General features: G+C 39.1%; 1 protein-coding gene across 2 annotated transcripts; it reads right to left on the reverse strand.

Moving 5' to 3' along the window:
- HSPA4L (heat shock protein family A (Hsp70) member 4 like) lies at nucleotides 1-25,354 on the reverse strand. 2 transcript variants are annotated; one of them, XM_042797152.1, is made up of 20 exons: nucleotides 24,989-25,354; nucleotides 20,559-20,616; nucleotides 18,993-19,133; nucleotides 17,341-17,463; nucleotides 15,773-15,872; nucleotides 13,929-14,062; nucleotides 12,761-13,005; nucleotides 12,598-12,674; nucleotides 11,219-11,370; nucleotides 10,599-10,705; nucleotides 10,058-10,191; nucleotides 8,649-8,851; nucleotides 7,240-7,287; nucleotides 5,993-6,094; nucleotides 5,350-5,487; nucleotides 4,370-4,495; nucleotides 3,077-3,184; nucleotides 1,879-1,998; nucleotides 1,142-1,303; nucleotides 1-696 (listed from the first exon to the last, which is right to left on the reverse strand). In XM_042797152.1, the coding sequence occupies exons 1-20, from the start codon at nucleotides 25,093-25,095 to the stop codon at nucleotides 502-504; spliced, it is 2,580 nt and encodes an 859-aa protein (XP_042653086.1). In that variant the 5' UTR covers nucleotides 25,096-25,354; the 3' UTR covers nucleotides 1-501. The 2 variants fall into 2 exon arrangements, with proteins under 2 accessions (XP_042653086.1, XP_042653087.1); XM_042797153.1 differs by lacking the exon at nucleotides 7,240-7,287 and having other exon boundaries at nucleotides 24,989-25,352.
- Nucleotides 25,355-25,837: the final 483 nt, after the last annotated feature.

Here is a 25,837-nt window from a genome sequence, read left to right on the forward strand (position 1 = left end):
TTGCCAACTAACCTCTATTTTAATATTTAAATTATAACAATACAATAACTAGAAAAGGTCAGTGCTTCAAGTGACAAGTTTTGCCACTTCAATTCCAATATTTTTCCAAAATAAAGATGCAATTAGATCTACACTTGAGCATCAGTAGTGCAATACAGTATCCTTTCCTGAATAAAGGAGCTGAGGTTTATCCACAATAAAAGCTTTAAATAAGGTAGATTGTTGCCATTTATATATCAATTTTGTATGTTTGATATAAAATATATTGGGAAAGCTTAAACTGACGTATACAATCTACATTTGGCTAAAGCTCCACATAAGCAGCATCAGTGGAAATGAACATCAGAGGTGTACTTAATATAAAACACTTTCAAAACTACTCAGCAACAAATGACAGAAGGCTGGCTAAGAATAACTGAACATCTGAGGTGTGTACCAGACAAAAAGAATGGACCCTGTGGTTACTTGCACTATTTTAATTAAGTAAAAGAAATGCAAGATTTAGTCCACTTCCATTTCTCCAGGTGGTTTGCTCTGCTGAGAATTGTCCTTCGCTGGTTCAGGTTTTGTTTCAGTACCGCTCTGTCCGTTCACTGGTCCGTTGTGTTCACCATTAGCTTTTGACTGCCCATCACTGGGAGGTTCTATCTTCGGTTTGGGCTTGTATATAATGGGATTACAGAAGCTATCCAATTCCTAGTTGCAACAGAAGCAAGAGAGCAAGTTTGGTTGGTTGCGCTGTAATTGCATTGAACTAGAATGTCTCAAATTTGTTTCAGGTTCATAGTGACCTGGAATTTAATTTTCAAGGACTAGACTTTTCAGTGATACTGCATCTAGAAACTTAAACCAGAACCCTTCAGTAGTTAATGTGCTTCCCATCTGTTAAAAACCTATATGGTAATCCATTTTCTAGCAAGCCTGGTGCTGTAACTCAGGATATTTTAAAAAGGGTTATTCCGAGGTCCTGACTGCTGTATCAAGAGCCAGAATTAAACATCAGTAAAACTACAGCTCCTTCTCTATCCATCTTTTCATAGCTTTAAAAATCTCTGCAGGTGTAATACTTTAGCTTAACACAGAGACCAAAATCTTGCTGAAGAAAAACTTACTAGAATGTAACGTATACAATGATTTTTACCTTAGATTTTGTCAGTATTTCTGCCACTTTGACAACTGGATCCTGAGTTAGACTTAGTTTGTTCTGGGCATTCATTTTGCTGTTCAACCAATTCATAGCCTCGCTAATATATTTTTCAACTTTTTCCATATCAGCAGGATCTAGGTGATCATATTTTTCATCCTAAGGAGAGACAGTTACATAATCATTTAATACATGCTTCTCATCCAATTAAGAATTTCACAGATGTAATAAAAGAGGGTCATGTTGCTATAACCTGATAGAAATAGTTTTTAACAAGCGTTTAGTATGAAGAATGACAGTAGAACAAGACAGACAGGACATCATTTTCAGACATCTGAAGTTCTGATCAGAAGTGCGCACTGCTGAAGCACAGGTTAATTATGAAGTTGCAAGAAAAGAAAAAAAGCACCTGAGATTTACCATAGTTTGGTTAACTAAGCCCCATAGTCAACTTGCAAGTTATAGAAACAATGGTAACAGCCATAACTGCAGATACTTATTGCAAGTGGTACAAGTCACCATAAAAAAATGGGACTATGTTTAATTCATGTTCTCATGAAGAAGCCATTTTTCCTATCAATCCAGAACTGTTTTACAAGTTCTCAGAACATCAGCACAGCAACCATTTTAAAGCACCTTAACCAGTAGTTCTATAGGATTTCTTTTTAAGCTCAAACTCTACCGCCAAACTCAGACACCCATAATAGTTCACTCCCTAAAGAAATTGCTTCTACCTTATTTTTGTACGCTTCTACTGCTTTCATAAGGAGCTGAATCTTCTTTCCCAGTTCATTTAAAACTTTTGGTCTCTCTTCATGTTCCATGTATCTTTCCTGAATAGGCTGTCCAAATTTCTGGAAACATAAGCACAAAGAGCTTGACAATACAAGTTTACTTTAGTCTGGTCTAACACTGAAACTCAGCATCAGAAGGAAGACTGCCCGTAACATCTTTTCTCACCCATTCAAGAGCTTAATCTTTGCATTTTGCTTTAGTGCAAAACAGCCCAGAGTTAAACACAGGAGTAGTACCTGTCCTCATCAGGCTTAATATTTTGCAGTCATTTTCAGCAAAAAGAGCATTTGGAACAATGCATTCAGAAGAAAAACAAGACAGGATTTACACGGATGGTTTAATTTGAAGTAGTTAATCTGAAAACTTCCAGTTTTATTCAGTCAGGGTTTCTTCTTCTCTTGAATACTGGTACTCAGGCAAGGCAGCAGTTGCCTACACTGCTGTTTCCATCAGTTATCCCTCCCCTAGAGGAAGTCTGACTTGAGAGAAAACAGTTGGAATCCCAGGGCTAGAGACAAACTTACTACAAAGTACTTAATCATTCATCAAAATCCACATTTTCCCCAAGATTATTAAAAACTGCGGAATTTTAGGTTTTTCTCATTACTAATCAAATGATATAGCAGAAGTTACTGTTACAGCATTCTTCAGCCTTTATCATTAGATATTAGACCACAAATTCCATTTTATGATATAGCTATAGAAGCCCACTGAAAACAGGAAAACCAGAGCATCTACTCTCAAGTGTAATTCTGAACATCTGGGAGAGCAGCCACACCACTCAAAAGCCTCTTTCAGATTGTAACAAGACTGACAGAAAGTTCCCATAGCAATTAATTCTGTTGTAACTAGTGACAGTCTGCTTCATTTTGACCGTCTTCAAATTAGGAACACAACTAACATTAAACCAAACTATTTCTAGTTCTAAATATTCTGTTCATTTCATAACTAAACTACATCCAGATACAGCCTGAGTGTCCATACTTACAAGTTTATGGATTTACAAAACTCATACAGGTACACACACACAGAACCCTCATTAGAAGAGCTTTGCTTACTTAGTCATATATATTTATATAAATGCCCCCATCCCCAAACACACACGCAATTTTTCTAGAAAGTAACTTAGAACCTTACTCTTAATTCTTGAAGCTTATCCATATATACTTGTTTTGGCTGGTCCTCTCCATCTTCATAGAGCCAGTTTTCTGTGTCCTCCAACATCAAAGTCAGCTTGTTTGAATCCTGTGAAGCAAGTTAGGGACACTCTAGTTCAGAAGGGAACACGACAAATGAGACTTCTCCCTCCAGCACACAAAGCAAGCTCCCTACTGAGAAAAGACTGTTTCATCAGTTTAAAATATTCAAAGTGATAGTGAAGGAAAACAGTAATTAACATACTTCAAAGCCATGATTTTACAGAATGGTAAGAGAGGTAGGACAGCCCTACTAATCTGATTTGCAGGTGAAGTTTATGGGAGTTACATAGCTTCAGGACTGATTTTATAAGAAAGCACATGCATCTCAACTTTCTTGCATATTATCTTTTACATGGGAAGTTCTGCTTCTCAGGTTCTCAAATTCAGACAGTTATATATATATAGCTAAAATTAAAATTGTTTTACTTGGACTCTACTGGCCAGAAACAAAGATTTTTGATTTAATTAATTAGAAATAAAGATCTTCTCTATCCCCATAGTTTATGTAAGAGATTGTTTTGAAATTAGTATGGGAAAGGCCGTCTCACACCCTTGAGTTTATAATGGAGGGGTGTCTGTACTGCTTTGCTGGGTTGATGAGCAAGTAATCCAGAGAGCAGACCTTAAAACTGCTGCTGGATGTTTGTTGTTTCAACAGCTGGTTGCTTGTGTACCAGCCACTTTTATTTAGATGGCTGTTGCAGAGAAATTATTACAAGACAAGTGTTCTTTCAATACTGCTTTTGCTAAAGTCCGGTGTACAGCTTTCTTCATCACCTTTTACTTGGACTTCAACAGCATGCTGAGTCTAAAATACTTTCGAGTGGGGAAAGAATCATGGTTTTAAGTTAATGAAATTAGACAATAAAATGGAGAGCTACACACACTCCATTTCTGCTCATTTTCATTTTGTTCCTACCCACCCATGCCATCTAGGAGCTCCGGGTGGTATGTCCTACTTTCCTACTCCCATCATAGGATTTTATTTTCTGCCCGCATCCAGAATCTTTCCTTGCCAGTGAGAAACTTCTCAGACAATACAGAACTCTGTATGCTTGCATGTCAAATGCCTGGGGTAAGTGTAGTTTGAATTCCACTTTTGTGAAGTTAATCCATTTCATATTCTAAAACAAGTCCAAGAGACCCCTGCAGCCTCCACATAACCCACACTCAAAACTTATAAATGCAAAGGAATTTTTTCCAACAGTTGAAACACACAGGCAAGTCTTACTTCTTCAGTGATGAATTTCTCAAAGACTCCACACAGTTTGTCTCTGAAGTCGTACACATATTCTTCAACAGCATTCTTAGCATCGTTTCTTTCTTTCTCAAGCTTGTCTTGCATCATCATCTTCCCCTACGGTGGAGGAATGCTTATTTAAAACTAAAAGCATATAAAAGTGTCAAGCTTAATGATTACGCTCTTGAAACTGTACCACAGATCTTTACAGAAGCCTGCTAATTCAGAATTACTGATTAAAATTTTCACCTTTTTGTAAGTCGTCTTCAATGCAGGCAGAACTGGAACGGGGGAAAAAATGAGTTCACATTTGGAAGCTGTTTGGCAAGTGCTTCAGCATAAATGGATCAGGTATCATTTATCATCTGACCACAACAGGCAGGACTAGCAGTAAAGAGAAGTCTTTGGTTTGGAAGTCTCTAGGAATCATTCTGCCCTACAAAAATTACTTTGTATTTTATTCTTCAGACTGTCTTTCAGAAAAGAGCTTATGCTGGTGGGATCTTCAAAGACATGATACCTAGCAAGTTCAGAAAGGATCCTCTGAAAGGCAACTTTTCTACATATTATAATACTTTACTGCTCATATAGGACTTGAAAGGCAAAAATGTGATATAACTAAGGACACAGCTTCTGTAAAGCACCAACTCACCAGTATCAGGTCAGTCAATAACAATTAGCATTCCTGTAACATACTGTGCAGCCTTCATTGGCAATGCTAGGCATTTTTTGCCCAAGAACAGAATGATACTTCAGGTAGTAACAGGCTAATAGGTCAAACTCACTGGGTAGTAAGTCTAGTGAAACAGATTACTTTCACCAAAAAACCCAACCAGAACCAACCCCCTTACAATTAAGGACAAACCCCCAAAGAATTCTAAACTAGACAGTAAGGTTATGGTTGCAGATACTTTCTGGACTATTATTTACAGTGACATTAATCTGAGTGGTCATCTGTTTATGCTGCTTACCTCATTTTCTATATAGGAATTGATAAGATCTTGTCCCAGTTGTCTATACAGGCTTGCCTGTATAGGTAGGTCAATACTCTTAACTTTTGCTTTAGCCTTTGGCTGGGCTGGATGATCTTGCCTGTCTCCAGAAGCAGCCTATGAAAAGATTTACGCTGTTAAGAAACTTTCAATAGAAATGTTACTAAATTTATGCTCAAAAAAGAGAAACGCATGTAACTAGTAAGACAGCTATAAATTAATCATATGTAAATGAAGCACCTAATTATTCCTCTGCTATTCAGAATCACCACTACCTTAGTTTTAGTTTTGAACCAAATCGGTAGAATTTAATTTCTTTAAACATAATGCAAAGAGCTAAAGGCACCACGTTCTTCATGTTTCCTACATTTCCCTAGATTCCATCTTCACTACAAAACTATGTTAAATAACAGAAACTTACTTCAAAATCTTCATCATCTACTATGTTGAAAATCAAAAGTGCCAAGGTAGGATTCTTAACTTAATGATTTCAATATAACTGTACTCCTCTAAACACAGTCTTGTGTTTTGCAACTAGTAAGATTAATGACTTTCAGAATACCAGGCAAATACACCCTAAGGGTAGCAACATCACATCTCCTTATCAATACTGAATACAAACTTTTGTTTCAGTTCCTGCATTTTCAGTTTCCTCATCTCCTTGGTTCTGTTGTTCAGCTTGAGTTTTCTGAATACCTTCGTCTTGATCAACCTGCATTTTATCCTATAAAGAGAGTTACAAAGCTGAATGCAAAGGTTTGCTGTATGATTTAAGACTGATGTCAATTACAGTAATCACAGACAATATATGCACTTAACCAATCTTAAGAATTTCTGATCCACCATGTTTAAACAGGCATTTTGATATAGTACTTGTATTAGTATCTTTTGCAAATTAAATGAAAATTCTATTCTGCCTGTCCCTCTTGAAATAATTACGATGTTGCTGTCTGTCCCCATTACAGGATTACACTAAGGCTTGGGAATATTCCATTTTATATTAGAAATAAATACATAGAGAGCGTATGCAACAAACATTCTAGAAACACACCACCAACACAGGCAATAGCAACTGGTTCTCTATGGAACAGCCAGAACAACCTCCTACCATTTTTCACCTAAACTTTAAAGTTTGTAATCCAAAGTAGAAGTAACTTAGTCATCCTAAGTGTTACCTGCATGTGTCCCACAGAACCATAAAAATTTGTTTCTGTAGTAGCTTCTTGGAGCACATGACCAACTGTCTTCCCTTCCTGACACCCGAAATTAAGGAAGCTTCACTTAAATTTATCTGTAGTTCACCTATGCCTTATTCTAAACTTAAAGACATCACTAATTACTAGTGATGATCAATTGATTTAGTCTAAGTAATACAATTCCCTGTCATCATTGCAAAAAACTTTTAATAACACAGTACTGGAGAAGTCTAAAGTTCTCAGGATGACTCCAATACTTGGACATCCAGAGCATCAATAACTAACAAGCTGTAGCTGCGGCACAGAAGGTCTAAGATTGCTTCCATTACAAGGAATTAAGATTCCTGGATTCACAAACTATACATGCATGTAAAGTAATTTACTGTTAGTTCTGTGAAATACAAGAAAAAAATTACTTAAGGATTTCACACTCTAGCACAGGCATGTATGTTGCAGTTAAGCTATGTTAATTGATTCAGCAAGCTTTTAATTATAAAAGTTGAAAACAAGGAGGCTACTTTTACCAAATTTGTTTTGTCACTTCAGAGTAGCAAAAAATAAGATCATAATTTACTGTTCTTACTGTTCACACAGAAAAGGCAACAGCTAGAAGGAACTGTTTTGCCTACACAGAAAAGCTAGAGGGGGAAATTAATATGTATATATCACAAACCTCCTCCTCAGAGTCGAGGGTATCATCCTCAATAATGAAAGGTAATTGCTGACAAGCACCATGGTAAAACAGAAGATGTGTTAGATGAATGGAAGTACCACAAACTGAAAGCCTGAGGATGGAAGTGGTTACTCTTGTACAGAACACAGAGTATTCATCTTAGTACTCCGCATGCAGTACGCCTGTTACACTAAATGCCAGCTATGTCACTTGCAACCGTTCTTCCCTTGTAGACAAGCACCTGATGCTGAGCACTTATCCACAAGGCATGTTTGGCATTTCAAATATGCTCAAATTCCTGGAAAGTGGTATGATATTTAAGGATTTGCTTCCATCTATTATGTAATGCTAACTGTGTAACCACTTGCCCCAGTTCCTGTAGTATAATACTCAGCTAAAGTGGGAAAAGCTGCTAAGGACAAATTTTAAAAGATAATGACAGGAAATGCATTCACCTCTTCCTCCAAGTAAAGCTGCCGAGTCCTTGCTTTTGGTCCAGCCTTATTCCCTAAGGAAACCTGGCCTCAGGAGGCCTGACAGCCTGTGAGACTGGTCCTTCTGCTGAGCACTTTGCAATCTCAGAAAGACAACAGGAGTGTGAAGCAGCAGCTTGCCCACTGCTTTATACTTTTTTTTCTCTATGCTGTCCTCTCTCTCCCCTGTGAGCTGTGACATAACCAAAATCCCAAGACATAGAAGGGCACAAGCAAAAAAGAAAGGCTGCCGAGCCACCGCTGACGTGTCACTCCCTGGCACCCAGCCCTCAACTCTACAGTATCAAATGTAATAGCTGCACCTCACTACTCTGAGATCTACTTTCAGTATGCAGTACGCTATAAAAGTTGATCCTCCTTGTGCTAGAACAAGAGGAGATAATTTTGTTAATTTCTCAGTATTTATGACAAAGCTGTTGCACATTTATTTCCAGTAATTTTCCCCTATGGGCTTACCAGCCAGTTTGTAAGAACTACCAGTACTGAAGTACATAAAGAAGCGCCCTTAGTGAAAGAAGGCTTATGAAGAACAAGTTTGCCATACATAAAGAAATACCATGTATTTTTTACTCAATGGAAATGTAGTACTTGAGGAAAAACTTTTAGAATTAGTTTGTCGGCAGATCTCATTAGATATGCTGCCATTTGATAGCAACACCACATAATGCTAATAGAGAGATGGTAAAGAACAAGGAAAAATTACTTTTTTCTTTAGAATGTTTTCACCTTTTTTTGCTTTCTTAGCACCACACGTCACCAGCGCTTCAAACATGAAGAAACGTGTTACATAACTGACGAAGTAATGTAAGGGTGGAGAAGCAGTAACTGTCAAAAGCTATACACTATGATGTAATCTTAATTATTGGCTCTCTTGTCAGAATTACAAGGAGTGCAGATATTTACAAGTTTACATACCAGCTCATCATCTCTGCCTTGGTTCTTACTTGATGATTCAGTGTCCATAGGTGTGTCATTGTGATCCCCCTCCGTGTTCTGCTTCTCTATTATAGAAGCATTAGCCACACTGAAAAGGCCATGAATATTAACACGCACTTTAACCTTCACTTTGGAATTGTCACCATCATGTTGGGGACCAACATTCTGAATAGTGAAACGCCCTTGAAAAAACAAAGACGGTTTTTAATTGTCATTCCAACAAATAGTGAAAAAGGAAAAAAGAAATAAAATACATTTCTTGAAGGATGCTAATTTAAATAGCTGCTTCATGTAATTTAACCTGGTTCCCCAATTATTATCGGTCAACTGATAATTAGTCAGATGCTTTTCCTTTATCTGTATTTCATATAAAAGATAACACTTCATTGGGTATGCTATTTCTCTGTTGCCATTGCTAACTGTCACACTAGAGAAATTACTGTGATTCATCTCAATTGGTTTCTTTCATTCACATAACTCAAACTGCACTGAAAAATTAAATGCTAAAGGAAATGATTCTATCTGAATTTGGTAACATGGATGCACCACACATTTAGGAGAATTAACAGTGCTTGTCAAGGCTTCTGGATGCAGTGAGGTTGATATTTTATTTGGCAACTTGCTGGAAATTTGAGTGTAAATGATGCGAACTGTACACATGTGAAGGAGAGTGTTCTTTCTTACAGACAACAGACTTCTTGCATAGAGAGCTAAATAGGTAGCACCAAGTTTATATCAAATTCATAAATCAGTAAATAAAATTGAATTAATTTAAAGACCTTTAGGAGTCTACTAATAACTGCAGGAAAGTTAGTATTAGCTACCAGGAAATGTATTCATACCATCTAATACTTTATACTCTACTACAGATGTGTAAATTCAGGAAATGCTTATCTTGTATGTTCTCAGATTAACAAAAAAGACACAACAGATAACTGCCTAGTGCTGACAGCTCCTCTGATCTAATTTCTTTGAAAAAGCCAGGCTGGCAGGCACATAAGATCATTATTCATTTTAAAGAGGTTGGAAGAACCAGAAAAAGCACTAAACTCTTTGTACCTATTTTTTTTAAAGCATTCAGAAATGGTGATAGATATAGATAGAATGAAGAAAGTAAATTTTTTTAGGAACTTCCAAAAGATCTTGATACTGTTTGATCACTGCAGCTGAACCACGAAGACTGTGCTGAGCCTCAGCTTTTTTATGAACTAGGAAATACAGAAGTAACATATCTTAAAAAAAGCAAACAAAACCAAAAAACCCCAACCGAACAAAAAAACTGAACAACTGAACAAAAAACCCACACAAACAAACGAAAAATGAAGGAGATAATCACTTTTCTCATTATCAACAGGAGTTGGGAATGTGATTTTTATTCATATCCTTACCTATTCTGGAATCAGGATAAGGCACTTCATGCGGATGGGTATAGTAAGCTTCCAGATCAAAAGGCTCTTTCTTGTGGAAAGTTATTACTTTTGAGAATGGAGCAGCATGGTTCTTACTAAAGACTTCACACTCCCTAAAGCAGTAAAATATTAAGTAAGATTAAACCACTGAGCGTAACATAACTGATAATCAAAATCAAGGTATGCTAACGATCAGCAGCCATGCTAACCAAGCAGCTAAGTAATTTAGTTTAAGTCCATTTATGACAAGAGTTACAGGTTGAAGGCCTGTAGGTCTCAAAGCTGGACTATGTTACACTTCTTTAAAAATTAAGCAACTTCAAGCCAGTATTTTTTAATTAAATATATTTCCAATTATTAAGCAGTAGTTGGAAATCAAGTGGTATAATGCAAAAAAACATGATTAACATTGTTAGAGTAGGTGACAGCTTTGAAGTCTGAGGCCTGGTCTTTCCCATAGCTCAACGTTTTTCTTCATATACACAAACACGCCCTTTTTAGTAGGCACCATACAACTTACCCTGTTCCTTCTTCATAAGATGATTTCCATCTTAACGTTACAGAATAAGGGACAACATCTGTGATGGAGAATTCGCGCACTTTAAAAGCTGGGGAAAGAATTGCACACTGGAAAACAAAGATAAAAATTTTATTATATCCATGTAGTCAAATAAATATCAAGTACAACAGTTAATACTTAAGTGCAAAAAGGCTACAATTCATATAGGTCACATAAAGGTCCTGCTTATCACAGAATTTTTAACAGAAACCTCCTATGCTTAGTAGAAAGTTAACTGAACTGAAAGACTTAACTAAATAAAAGTAACAGATGCTACTTCCCCAGTGAAAGTCAGTAAAGACACCCAGCAAATCTTCCAAATGACTACACAGAAGTGAAACAGTGCAAATTGGGTCATCAAATTTAACAGGTCTCTAACAAGCCCATCCTTCTAACATGACACAGCAGCAAATGAATGAATGTAATATAATAATTTCCAACACGGTCACTGTCACCAACTGTTGAAAGAACAAGTAAGACACTGCATCTTGTTTCAGCTATACTACCTTTTGCTTTTGGTTAGCTGTATTTCATTAGTACATGATGTTAAAGAAGCAATACTAAGTTTAATGTAACTCTACCTGCAAGGCACAGCCTCTTGCAACAGCTTCATCAGCATTCAGCGTGGTGCTTATCTCTTTACAGAAAAAGTTAGAGATTTGCTCCTTCACTGCGGGAATTCTAGTAGCCCCACCTACTATTTCTATACTGTAGATATCTTCACGCTGAAGTTCTAGAAAACAGAGTGCATGGCCTTAAGTTATCATCAAGATAGCAAAAAGCTGTCTTTGGACAACCAAAACCGGAAGAGATCTCTTATTATTATCTAGACACTGACAAGCACTGAATATATTAAAACAGCCAACAAGATCTTGAAAACCAGGTTCGTCATGATGTGTCCTATTCAAACTGTCTGTCCCTCCTGCAGGCTACAAAGTTTTCTAGTTACATAAACCTGGAAAATGCAGAAGCCAAGTATCAATGAGGACAGCTGTTCTTTAAAATGCATTAAAACACACCCTTTCTGGTGTGCGTAAACCCAGGAGTATAAAATCGGGTTTTCTTCGGCAGCCCAGCACTACTGGACAATTCCTCACCCCTCCCAAACAAGAACAATGAAATGAAACCCAAATAAAGCTCACTTTATGTCTCGTTTAATTTTGGTTGCCAGTAAAGAAAAGGAAAACCCTTAACTAAAAAAAAATTGATAAATACTAGACTCTGCTCGCAGGGCAACTTTTTAATCCTGAATTCAAGATGTGTGTATAAAGTGAACTCAAACAACCGTCAGTCCTTGAACAGCTCTGCTCAGCAGTTATTCAGGTTCTTGCTTCCTGTATTAACTATCTAGCCAAGTCACAACATAAGCAAATCATTCCCTGATCATTCCCTTTCTTTTAGCTGAAGATGCCGGAATTAGGGGTAAAAAAACTTTTTCCTGTGAAAGTCTAATTCTCTTCTTTACACTATATTAGGCAAAAAAATTAAAATAAAATTAAAAAAAGAAATCTGTTATTTGCACATGCTTCAGATAAATTATTTCAAGAATATGCTGCCAAATTCTCAGGTCAGTGAGGACATGTATGTATCACATATGGAAGAGGCTGGCCAGACAACTGCAGTAAAGAATAGTTTTCCTTATCATGGTTCTGGTTTGGTTGCTTTGTCTTTTTAAATAATATTATCTTCCAGAGTGCCAACCTTTTCCATTACACAGGGTGAGAGAGGGTCAAGAAACCAAGGTTGCAGTGATATGTGCACTAAATGAGGCAGGAATGGGATCATGCATACATGACAAGCATATGAATGGAACTTACATTTAACTTTTCAGTACTTAGCTTTGCAATTCTAATAAATACAAAAATATATTAAAAAGAGAATCATTAAAGAGATCTAGGATAGTTGGATTACTAGTTACTTTCTTGAAGCAGAAGTACTCCCTAAATTAAATCCTACTTACTAGCTTGATCCATGGCTGCTCTTAGAGGAGGTTCCACTCTGGACAGAAGGGCAGCACACAATTGCTCAAACTGAGCTCTGCAAGAACAGGGAAAGCGTTTCACATTATGAGACAGCTTAGAGACCACATGCCACTGCAATTCAGAGAAAATAATGCACTGTACCTGTTCATCTTGCTGGAGACATCAAGGTCATTCATGAAGCACTCAATATTGAGTGGAAGGTCAGAAGCATTTGCACTCATAAGCTTCTTTAGTTTTTCACATTCCTGATACAATCGTAGCAGCGCTCGGGGATTCTCTTTTACATTCAGTTTGTATTTTGTCCTAAATTCTTCAGAGAAGTAGTCTACCAAAGCCTCATCAAAATTCCTACCACCCACAAAAGGGTCAAAGGTAGTAGCCAAGACCTGCACAGAATAGAAAGAACAAAGATTAAAAGTTATTAGACAATGTTTGTTTAGATATAGGGATAATCTTCATACAGACACTGGTTTTATAAGTTAACATCTTTAAAAGCAGGTTTCATAAGTGAAAATTCTTTGTGGTTTTTGCACCATCTTCCATGCAGTTGCCAGACAGAACAACTTAAAAAGATCACTCCTCAATTAGTATCTTATTTGGAGCAGGTAGAAATTAAATACCACATCTACCCTGGCGTTCTCTACCATGCTGCAGCACCTACTTTGTTTGCTAGCTCTTTCAAGAGAAGGCAGACTAGGATAGCTATTTTGTCATGCTATTACTAGTTCTGTATCATTTCCTCAAAACAGAAAAACTCACTATCATCTTCCACATGACCGCAGATGACTACCTTTTGCTACTAAGGACAAGTTTACCAAAACATTCAGCCACCAGTAACTCCCAGACAAAATCTCCAAACCAGGAAATGAAGACTATTTTGTTTTCCTTCACATCCTATTGAATTTAGGTTTTGAACTGTCATGGATGGCAGGAAAATTTTTAAGAAGTCATCATAGAGCAATCTGGGGAGTTCAACAGTTTCCCACAAGTCAGTCAGCCGCACAACAATGCTCATGAGACTACCAGAATATTAATATTTCAGTGATATCGCACAAAAACCATGTAGTATGCTTAGTTGTCAAGCAGTTTTCAAAACACACTTTGGGGTACTTCATTTCTGCATTTTATAAAAATTGTTTTGCTGAAATAGCTGAAAAATAACAGTTTTTGTATTCAGCATTTCAAAAATATTTGCTTTAGACATTCAGTTAGTTTAAAAAAAAGATCTTTCTACAGACCAGTATTTTGAGTATTGGTCAGTTAGATACTTCAGGAACATGCGATTTTGCTGTATGACTCGAAATATTACCTTCAGTTTCCCTTTGTTAAAAGCACAGATTGAAACTTGGTACGCAGAATGCCCCATATCTACAAAGACCACATTTCTTGGCTTCTCTTCCAAGGCCGGCAGATCTTGCTTGTATATTCCATAGGCCAGTGCAACTGAAAAACACCAAAAGACAGAAGTTATGGGAAAGCACGCGTTAAAAACACTCCCAAAAGTAAGACACTACTTACGTTTACTCTTTTTAAACACCTCCATTACCCCACTCAAATAGAACATAAGGCTCAAAAGGGTCACACACTTTAGACCATTATGAGTTGCCACATTCTTTAACTTCTTACTGATTTATAGTTTACTAGTAGATTACCTCACATTCATTCATGTAATTAACATTTAAGTATTCTGTATTACCTAACATCTCTCTTCAACAACTGCATGCTATACACCTTCAAAGCACTAACTTAAAGTTAGCAGCATATGCGCCGTCATAAATTTAAATTTTTAGATCCAGGTTGTATCAGATTCGTAATTTTTGCTTCTGTTTCAAAATTACTGTTCATAAAGCAAGCAGCTCATCACAAAGGAAGTTCACATGTTAAAACACATTTTTCACTGACAAGGGAGGAAACAAATGTCAAGTGAAGGTTTACTACTACTAAAGCATCCCCTTTTATTTCAGTTCTGCTTGTAGCCAAATTAACACTAACTTGGGAAATTACTCAGATTAAGTGTCATGGCTACACCTCTCCTTTGAAATGCTTTACTTTCAGTGTTTTTAGCTCACCCTTGTAAAATTCAAGCATGCTCAAGAGATAAATGTTTCAGAAGACTAGTTTATACAAATCTAAGTTTTCAATACTAGCACTCGTTTGGAAAGTTGGTTGAGACTTTCTAAAAGCAAAGAGTATTTAAATTAAGGGAAAAAAAAATTACTGGTTTAAATGGCTCCAACTTTAGTCCCCATGAAGTGTAACATTTCTGTACTCTACCCTAGAGAATTCAACAAAACCAGAGGAGGGCAGTAAATAAATTACTGTATAGAAACAACAGTTATGCCAATGTTACAGCTGACAGGATTGACACAAGTTTAAACTGCCATTACCCCACAGATTTATGCTTGACTTGATCTGCATATTTTGAAAATTCATACAGTTCAAGTTGTTTCTAAATATGATCAGCAAGTCTGCTTTCAGAAAAAGCTCCATAAAAATGCAGTTTCTGTAGAAGCAGCTTTTAAAGCAAACCTATTAAGTAACTAGAAGAAAAAAAAAAAAATCTTTGGATTACACATTTTAAAATTTCCTTTCAAATAAAACTAGCTTACAATAAAAGAAAGTATTTCCTCTAATACTTCCATGAGATTTATTTTCACTCAAGCACACCCATCTTCCAGTAAACTGAAACAAAAATTAGAAGACCCCACTACAAACCTATGTTAAATATTGTGTTCACTGTAATCTTTCAGACAGATGCAGGTTACATCTGATAATACTGTACTATTATTTAGTACAATTGAGAATTCAGGTCAGGTGCACACCCCAGCTGGATCACCGGGAGATTCTGAAGATAGCTCAGGCCTTCCCAATACAGCAGAGGTAAGCACAGCTACCAGCTTTATTTCAGAAGCAGGGTAGCTATTTTAAAGTGGCACTGTGTATTCAAGTTAGCAAACCCAAACTCTCTTCATGTCCCAAGTGCCAAACACCATCCCACCAAAGTAACTGCTGTGTTTCCAGTTCCCAAGCTGAATTGGGCAGTACTGGCCTGGAGAGCTTTTTCCTAAGTTCCTAATTGTCTAACAGGAGTACGTCATCACCCTCACAGATTGAATAGTCTGAATGGAAAAAGAAAACGTTGCCGCCCTTTACCTGCTGTAGTTTCATTCATCAGCTTCAGACAATTTAATCCTGCAATCTGTGCAGCTGCCATTACAGACCTTCTCTCAGCATCAGTAAAGAAACTGGGTACCTGTTTCAAAAAAATAATTACATATTACGAAATACGGACTTTAAATTAAGAAGTCAGACTTACCCATTAAGGAACCTTGTAAATTTCAATACCACAAGAAACCGTTATAAGCTAACCTCAGATTAATAAATCAGTCTGAATAAAACAGCTAGGTAATTAATTTTAGTGCATATTTTAATTAAAATTTCAAAACGTGACGAAGATGAAATGACATCCTGAGTTGTTTTAAGCAAAGTAGATTTAAGCACCAACAAAAACCTGAAAATGTTTTCTCAGATTCTTTTGATGAGTCTTTGATCTTAAAATCGTCACCAGATTCCAAAAACATTTGTGCAGCACTAAATCAACACAATGAATATTCATACATAGCCCCAAAATAAGTTACCACAGAAGTACAGTGGAACTAAACTTAGTGCTGAACTAAACTCTGTGTTACAACTGAACCTGTAACCATTTTTCAGTAACGCCACCAGCTTACAGTGCACTACAATACTCAGTTCCACCAAAAATAGCCAAGGCATAGTCGGAGCCCATTCAGAAACTGGCTGCAATCAGCTGGCATATCCTCAGCTTCAGTCAAGCTTAAGACTTAGACCTACATTCACAGTGTATTTCGTTAGCTACCACTGTGGTGTATTACGAAGGATCCTTGTTTGTGTGGGAGGTATTCTCTGTGTCTTTGTATACCATAAGGAAGCAAGGAAGAAGATCAAAGCGGATTTCTAACAGCTGAAGTACACAGCTTTCCAGTTTCCATGTCTGTGTCTGGCCGAGGATGGGATAACTGCAATATTTCACCCCCAGCCTTCTCACCAGAGCAAGAGCAGAAGTGAATCAATCAACAAAGACCATCTGAACAGCAGACATTTAGGACTTCTTATTGGGGAGAAAACCTCATCTTCAAGCTACTCCACCTACTGCCCTGGGTGAGGACACTAGCTAAAAACCCCAACAAATAACCAGCCAGATAAAAAGACTTTTTCAAACAAATGCAGGTAGTTTGCGCTTCTCAAATTGCCAGTATGATCCTCAAAGCCATAAAGTTCAGGCAACTCTCGACTATATTACAACCCAACAGCATTCAACTATGTAACAATGAAGAAATTGAATGTGAATTTAGGAAGGTTCGTTGGAACAGAGGAAGGTATTACACACAGGACCGTTCCCATTTATAATGCAAACTACAGAAATCAGGATTACTACGCCTAGCACTTGGAGTTAGCCACTCTGGATCAGCTTAAGAAGTATGTTCTTTCTGAAAACACACAATTTAACAAGTTCTCTGTATTCTCACACGTGATTACAGAAGTATTCTCATTTGGAAAAACTTATAATAAAGGCCCATTTTTGAGGGGATGCAATTTCTATCCACTACTTGTATCTCATACCATTGCACCGTGGCATGAATGGTACTAGCTTACATGAAGTTATCTATAGAAAGAATTTCAAGAAATATATTACAACTTACTGAAACCACGCAGTCTGCCACTGGTTTCTTCAAAGCACTTTCTGAAGTCTCTTTAAGTTTGGCCAATAACATTCCGGTAATCTGTTCAATTGCAAACTGTCTCTCTTCATCTAGGTATCTCACCTGAAACAGAGAATTGCAATTCTGTAATAAATCATCTCAACTTTTGTCTAAGATGTGTGACTTGGACATTTTTTGTAGTTTTGAGCATTGAAACTCAAGTTTAACACTGGACTCTGGACACAAATAACTCTCTGTATCAACTGATGATATGGACTTGTGCTACCTACAACAAATGGTAACAGTTCAATTTAACTGACAATTTTTTTGTGGAAACTTCTCTAATACCCGAGTTACCTCAAGGGGATATTCACAATGCTACAGTATTTCTGTTGTATTTTTTTTAATAAAATAAAAAAAAAGTATTATACACATAAAATCATATTTGTCCTACCATAAGTTAAAAATAGAGAGTTTTGGAGCAAACCCAAGGAACTTTTGCTTCCTGCAAGGGTCACTCAAGCACACCAAGGCAGGGAAGGGGCAAACAAGGCAATTCTAACAGCCCTGCTCTGCTAGGGAAACACATGTGAATCTTCAGCCTTCACGTGAGGCTCTACGCCCCAAATTCCTGACAGGTTGCCACGTCTCTGGCAATCCCAAACACTCCAGTGCAGGGAAACACAGAAAGATGAGCAGCAGCTATATTTATACTGGCAATTAGTATGATAAGAGCAGGTATAAAGAACAAAAGAAACTCACTTTGTGTGGTATAAAGCCCTGCCAGAAAGTAACTCAAAGTGCACCAAGGATGATTGGGAGATTTGCTTCAGAAGTGCACTCCTGATCCAAATTAAAATGCCGAAAGACATATTCAGAGACTGAAGCCAGAAAGCCTGAACTTTGAGAAGAGCAGATTCTAGGCATGTAGTCTGGAAGTGGATTAAAAATAACTTGCTCAGATTACATCTTCAGAGCATTATCTTGTTTTCCTGAAACTTGGTCTCTGCATGTCTATAAAACCTAAACTCAGATGAGACTATTAATCACAAACTGTAATTATATGTATTTGAAGATAAATCTAGTGAGGTAAGTTGAAAAGCTACTAATGTGACTACAGAAAGCTCATACTATTGATGAGAAATCTCAAATGACATTTCTGAGAAAGTACAGTACTTGGGCAATGTTACTGCAGAGAATAAAATGTTCTTCATCTCTTACACTTATTACACAGTCAATTTTATTGAAGGTGAATGAAACAAACTTCACCTTTTTTAGGGTGGGAGCTATTAACATTTTACAGCATATCTGCACTGGAGACAATGCAATATGTTTTTACACTACTTTATAACTAGCAGACATGAGTATGTAATACAGAGCAAGTACTCTAGATCTTCCTGAACATTTGAAAAAGTGACTGAATTACAAGGAAAAAATTAGAAACATGGCAAAACTATGCTAAGGCAGGCTCTGTGAAAGGTAAAAGGTGTTACTGTGCTGGTTATCACCTGATGTTTCTTTTAAAAATGAGTAAGACTATATTTAGAGTTTTCTTAAGCAAAATACGTATCACTTCAAGTAGAAAGTTAAGTGACAAAGGTCCAACGTGCTCATCTCTACCACTAAAGATATGCTGCAAAGCTCTAACTCACCTTTACCCCTACAGAGCCATTCGGCATCTTCTGAAGTTCATAAGGAAGTTTGGCCCTTTCAGCTTGTATGTAAGGATCTTCAAATGCTCTTCCATGCAGTTTTTTGAAGCCATGTAATGTATTTTTTACATTTGTGACGATCTGTGGAAAAGATATTTTATTTTTAATTACCCATACCATGCAGACTATAGAAGACCATCCAGAAAGGAACTTGTTATGTTGGGCCTAATGCATATACTGAGTGAAGACCTGTGTCAAGCTCCACAGGTTTACTGGAAAGCAAAGGGTAAGGGGAGAGAAAGCAGCATCTATTTTTAAATCTATGGTCTCTGTTTAAAAAAATTCAAATTTACTTCCCTTTTTTATATCCATTAGCTTGCTACCATCAATTTTCATTGTACTTTTTATTTTAGAGCAGCTTTCTGATACAGTACGCAATATTTGAGATCACATTATATATTGTTGCAATGGCTGTCTGCAGGAACAAATTAAATTATTACCTACATTAGCCTTAAATGAAGCTTCAACAAATTAACACACTTCACTGCCTTTCAAGTTCTCATCTGAATCAGATCCCATCTGGACATAAAGCCTCCCCACACCTATTATCTCACCAGTGTTTCAACCTTATTACTTTAAGGACAGCCTTACGCAGAGAAAGGACCCCAACACAAACAATATTTAGGCTATCAAAAGAAATTACTCCATGGTAATCTTCTCCAAGATGAACTAGTCTAGTTTACTCAACTAAATAGCAAACTTCCATAGCTGGGAAAAGTACTGACAGGACACCTTCTCGCCAGCAAGGTTCAGGGTTATACTCAGATAAAAAGTGTAAGGTTTCTCAGAACGAAAGGGATACAGCCTCTGTGTATACTGACTGCTCATGGCACTACCAGTGGGCTCCATTACCTTCACACCTGCCAGGCAAATTTCCAGTTACCTACACTCTACAATAAGGGGAAGGAAGTCCTCGGCACGCTAACATGATGCATGGGTGCACAGATAGAGTGTAAGACCCAATCTATTTTGAATTTGTAGATTCATACTGGCTATTATAAATTTTTACATGTTTTCCTACGTTGCAAGTGAATTTACAAGGGATTAGAGAAATTTTACTTCTGTTCAGAGTTCCAAAAGTGAGATAGTAAATTAATAAAATGCTTTCATTTCACATAAGCAACCAAACTTACGTTGTTCTACTTTGGTTTCAACTTTTCTAAACCATAGGCACAGTATTCCTCCCCACTCCCAATGCAGATTTGATTAGGAACTCTATTCTTGCTGTCATGAGTAAGCAAGAAGAAAAATCTTTTACTGGGGAAGAAACAAGGTTTTCTGCTTCTTCCCATTTTTCACTCTGACAAAACAATGCAGAAATACTGTTTCAATTTTAATACAGGGAATATATACTGTTGAAGCAGTAACTACTACTGTGAAATGTACACGTATTGTAGAAAATTTACTTTAAAACAGAAAAATATCTAATTTATTCATTACTTCTCTTCCCACAGTTCAACAGGAGACAAGTCAGGTAAGTAATACCAGAGTTGTTGATCTATTTACCTGGCTCTTTGCTGCATTCCCAATGGCCCGGGTCTTGGATCCTAAAGATATACATGCTCTAAGTAAAAACAGAAAAAAAAAGAAATTCAGTTTTAAGTTGAAGCATCAAAATATTTCCATGGTACTGTAAGACACCCACAAAAAGTGAAGTGGCTGAACATGGATGTGGCATTTAACAGCATTACTGCATGAAGCATGAGAACTTGCAATGGAATTCTAATTATTTTGTTCTTTGCAGATTAGTTTAGAAACTACAAGCAACTGCAATTGTTGTCACTGTAATTGCATTTAAGGAATTCTTTAAAAGGGTATCTCATCATGAAGGCAAGGCATTAATAGTTAATTTTAGGTGACAGCTTATAATCAGAGAAGCCTGTGACATTCAGACACTTGAACTTTACCAGTCAGGTTGTCTTGACAACAGCCCTGAAGTCCAATAGTACCACATTCACACTGTAAGAGCCATTAGCAACAACAATCCGAAAACACCACCAAAAAAACCCATCTAAGCCCCAGGTGGCTCAACAGCCCAGTCCTACACACCATTGAGCACTACCAAGTCCACGCTGCAACCAGGCAGAAGGGGGGATGTCTGGGAACAGCTCCGGCCACCAAGCACCAGGGAAGCTCTGGAGGGTCCATGGCCCCTGCCAGCTTGCTGCTTCTCAGGGTACCACTGTGCACCTCTCAGCCTCGCCTCTGGCTCCCCCAAAGCCTGCCCCAGCTCCCCAGCCACCTCATTACTGCCTTTGGAAACTTTTTTTTTTTTTAAAAAAGTTATTATCACCACCTTCACTTTACAGATTTGAAATTCAAAAATTGCCCCTACTGGGAACTGATGTGGCTAAAACCATTCAGTAGTAAATAACAGCTACAACGCAGGTTTCATACGGTTCAAGTGCGTTTAATGAATGCATAAAGGCCACTACAGTAGACTGCTTCCTGCCTCCTCTCCATCATCACTACAGCGAGGGCACTGTATGTAATTTAATAGATTATTTAGCACCCTCTTCTGCTATAGCACCACACCAAGTATGCAAAACCTTCTCCAGATTTAACTGCTGCAAACAGACAGTGCATTGCCCTACATTTTCAATTATGTAGTTCAGCTTTCACAAACAACCTTTACAATTTTTGATGTTGCTTAACATTACAGCTCCCAATTATACTTTGCAATAATTAAGAAAATTCTGATGAAAGATCAATTTAGAAAGGGTGCATAGTTTACAAGACATTTATTTTACAGATAATACCACACCAATGCTATTATATCACACCTTTTCAGTGCAGGATTTGTTGACAGACAGCATTACTTGCTAATACCCCTATGCAGAGCACGAAGCATCAAGTCAGCAGCTACCTTGCCCACCAGAGTTCCTGCCACGATTTGCTTCCATAACTCAGTTCCAGCACAAGGGCATTGGACAGTTTCTCCCTCCCTTGGCTGGGAAGCAGAGATGTCAAAGAATGAAACGTGCTCTCTTTGGCTCCAGACACTTCAGTTGGGATCCAAGACAGCCCTTCAGGAAGCACATCCACCGTAAGGATAACAAGTATGACAACTGAATCGCCTCCCCCCCCACCACCCTCAGCCTGCTTTGAAGTGAGCTTCTGAGCAGCACAGACATTGCAAAAGGTAGCAACTCTCTTCAACAGAAGGACATTTTGATCCTCTCCATTAATTGTTTTGAAGAAGATGCTACTTCATCATTTTCATTAGTTTGTGACTACACTAATTACACACAGTCTGAAAAAAGTTACTAAAAAATTACGACCTATCAACAACAAACTGCTTTTCAACAAAACCACAGCGGTGAGGCACAGCACCTGACAGGGGGCCATTTGCCACCAGTGTAACACAACCGGGGCACTAGAAACGTGTACAACAGACTTGCTGGAGCTCCCAGCTCAGAAAAAGCCAAGCATCAGCATCCAAAGTGATGCTAAAGCCAAAACCCTTAAAAAGTACAAGTTCTACTGAAATGGATGGCTTAATGGCAGAATCTTTTTCCTTTCTTTCTAGAATATCTGTGCTAAAGCTTCAAAGATGACACAGATTTTACAAATGCTAACAATCTCATGCCTTAGATTACAGAATGTAGGTTTTAGGCAGACTATTAATAAAGGATCACCCGAATGTTTTAAAAACTGGGACACTGGATTTATGACTCAAAAGTGCTGTATTAAATTGTGATAATACATATCTCTCCTAAGTCTACAGCGCTTTTGTCTATAGCAATGAAGTATGCTTGTGTTAATGCTGTACTGTTCACAGCAGTATTGCACAGATACCTGAACCAGCTCCAAAACTGGAAGCTGGCTGCACTAATTAGCCTTGCCCAGAAAGAGCAATTAGCCCTGTAGAGCGCAGCCAGGGCTGCCCTATCTTTAGGACCTAACCCAGTATCTTTACACAGCTTAATAACAACACACTGCCCATGAAAGCACACTAGCTTGTCCAGAGCCAGTTCAGGTATTTTTGTACCTCACTACAGACACAACAAACATTAACACTCTGTATTTCTGGGAGTAAGTCCCAAGTATTTGGGACATATCCAATCAAAGTTAACTACTGGCTAATTTCAAGTATCTAAATGATGTAAGTGCCTCTATAGGAACATATAAATAATTTACTGTGTTGCTGTATGTAGTAAGCAGAAAATTTTTGATGATTTAAGAGTTAGAGCTGCCTACATCACTCAAAACCTGCTTGAAGTAAGGCTTAGTTTATGATAAGCTTCCATAACAGCAATAAAACTTCTTGTATTTCTATCTACTTTTTTTTTTCCTTCAAGACAATAGCATTAGAAAGGAAGTTCCTCGTGTTCTCCTATATAACATTTCAGAGAAAGAGAAGAAAAGACCTACTTTGAGATAACTACTGCCTTCAAATATCTGTGCACTCCAGATGTTGCCTTGCTAACTGTGCTTTAAACCCCTTTCATAATCACTCTGCAAATGTGTTGAAACTACAGTTACTCAGGCATTGATGTGAAAAATACTAAATACAAGAAAATCTATGTGAAGCCTACCTGCACAGAATGCACTCCGAGGAAAATTAAGAATTGGAAGTGTTTTTTGTCAGAAGGCTCAAGGAAGCGGCAGCTGCCTGAGGATGCTCTGGGCAGCAATTTCAGGGGTTCCTTACACAGAATTTGAAGGTTCACAGCTGCACAGAACTGCAGCTCTTGCAAAAGGTGCAGAAGGGTAATGCCTTCTGAAGAGCTCATGTCAAGTATATTTTTATAAGTAGTATAAAGAATTTTTAAGAGCATTCCCATTAATACAGACAGTATGCATTTTAGCGCTCAACTTCTCTGCACCTTAAAGAAACTTTTCAGAACACAAAGAAAACCTACAATTCTCCGAGATCAAAAAAAGACAGCAGTGCTAAAGGTAAAGGCGGCCTCAAGTTGCAGAAACAGCTTTCTGCTGTTGACTACAAATTCCCTTCGTAAAAGGAAACACCCCCCAAACCCCGATTTTCAGGAGTATTAGAGGAATTCCTAAATCCTCCTTGAAAATTACGCACAGATGGAGCTCTACATATCCTAGACGTATCCCATAGAAACAGAAGAGAAAAATCTCCACCTACTCTTGCGTCTCCCATCATCACGGCCGTTGCCCACTGCCCCCCCCCCCCCCTTCCTTGTAAGACCTGAGTATTGCACGGCCAGCAGATGCAGCGCCGTGCAAGTAGGAACAGGCTTAAGGAGAGGGAACTCATCGCGCCACTTCCCGGTGAATCAACCTCCTCCTCCCCAGTCTCCCCACCGCTCCATCATAAAACTGTTAATGAAAAGGGTTCAACCCCTGGCAACCGCTTCAGAGTTGCGGAAACGCATACACTTAACCGAGATCTTTGCTACACGAAACGAATGCGTAACAAGGACAGGGAAAAAAAAAATTAAAAATTATAAAAATAACCTATTGTGCACCTCCAGCCGTGCGGCATATGCGGAGCGGCGCGGTATTTCAAGGACACGGAAGAGTCAAAAGGCGCGGGGGGGGGGGGGGCGGGGGGGAGGAAACAAGGACGGGACTGAGTGTTCCTCGGGCAGCCCCCCGCCTCGGCACCCACATTTCTGCGCCTGCTGAAATCGCTTCTGGCGTTACCGGGAAAGCGGCTCCCGGCCGGCGAGAGCGCCAGGCCTCGGCCGCTGAGGGGCTGTCGGCGCCGGCCCCGCTCCTCTCCCGCCGGGGGAACCGGAGAAGCAACCGGAGAAGCCGGAGCGGCGGGAGGAGCGCCCGCGGAGGGACAAGGCCCCACGGGGACATAGGCGACTCCACCCGCCCCGGGACAGCCGGTGCGCCGGGCTGAGGGCGCGGCGGGGGTGGGCGGGGGGGGGGGGGTAAGGAAGGAGAACGGCTGGGCTCGCCGGCGCGGCGGGAAAAGCGCCGGGGAAGGCCCGTGGAGCGCCGGTACTCACGGGGTGCAGCGGTCGCTGTACTCGTTGGCGATCGTCTCGATCCCGCCGCTCCGCGCAACGCCGATGTAGCAGTTGAGGAAGCCGAGGTCAATGCCCACCACGGACATGGCTGCGCCCGGGGCTTCGCTTCTCGCCGGCCTGTGACTACAGCGGCGGTGACCGTCCGGCGCTGCTGGGACCCGGCTGCACGCCCGGCTCTCCCCCACTGCGGAGCACCGGCCACCAACCGGCAGGTCCCCTCCTCCGCGCAGGCGCGCTGGGCCGGACGGCGGGGAAGCCGCCAGGCGCCGGCGGCAGCTTCGGCACTTTCCGGAAGGGCTCGGGCGGCGCCGGCCGCCGGCGGGGCGCGTTCGAGAAAGATCTCGAAAGGGGGGGAGAAAGGGAGCGTTACCGAGCGCCCAGACGTCAGAGCGGCGTCGGGACACGCCCCCCCGACCCCCTTAAAGGAGCCGGCGGGAAGAAGCGGCTGCGATTACTGCCACCTGCCCTCGCCCGCCATCTTGGGAGAGAAGTTGGCTGCCACACAGTGTAATTTAACGAGATTACAACAATCTCGTTGCCATTACTGCCGGGCGACGATGAGGCCGGTTGAACTTGCGCCAACGTATTCCCAGAAGAGGCCTCATCTGTGTCATTTTTCTTTCCTAAAAGATGTCTCAAAACCTTAGTACTGCGGTTACCTTTTTTTTTTTTTTTTTTTTTTTTTTGGTGGGTGTCATTTTAAGTATGGAGGACCAAAACTCTACAAAACGTACCTACAAGGCTGGGAAAGCTCGGCAAGTATTTATTTGCTTCTAAAAATGACATCTCAGTTTCACACAACGATATAGCATCTTCCTGACATGGCAA

The sequence above is a fragment of the Tyto alba genome, unplaced genomic scaffold (assembly GCF_018691265.1).
Source record: "Tyto alba isolate M040663 unplaced genomic scaffold, T.alba_DEE_v4.0 Super-Scaffold_23, whole genome shotgun sequence".
NCBI classification, from domain to species: Eukaryota; Metazoa; Chordata; class Aves; order Strigiformes; family Tytonidae; genus Tyto; species Tyto alba.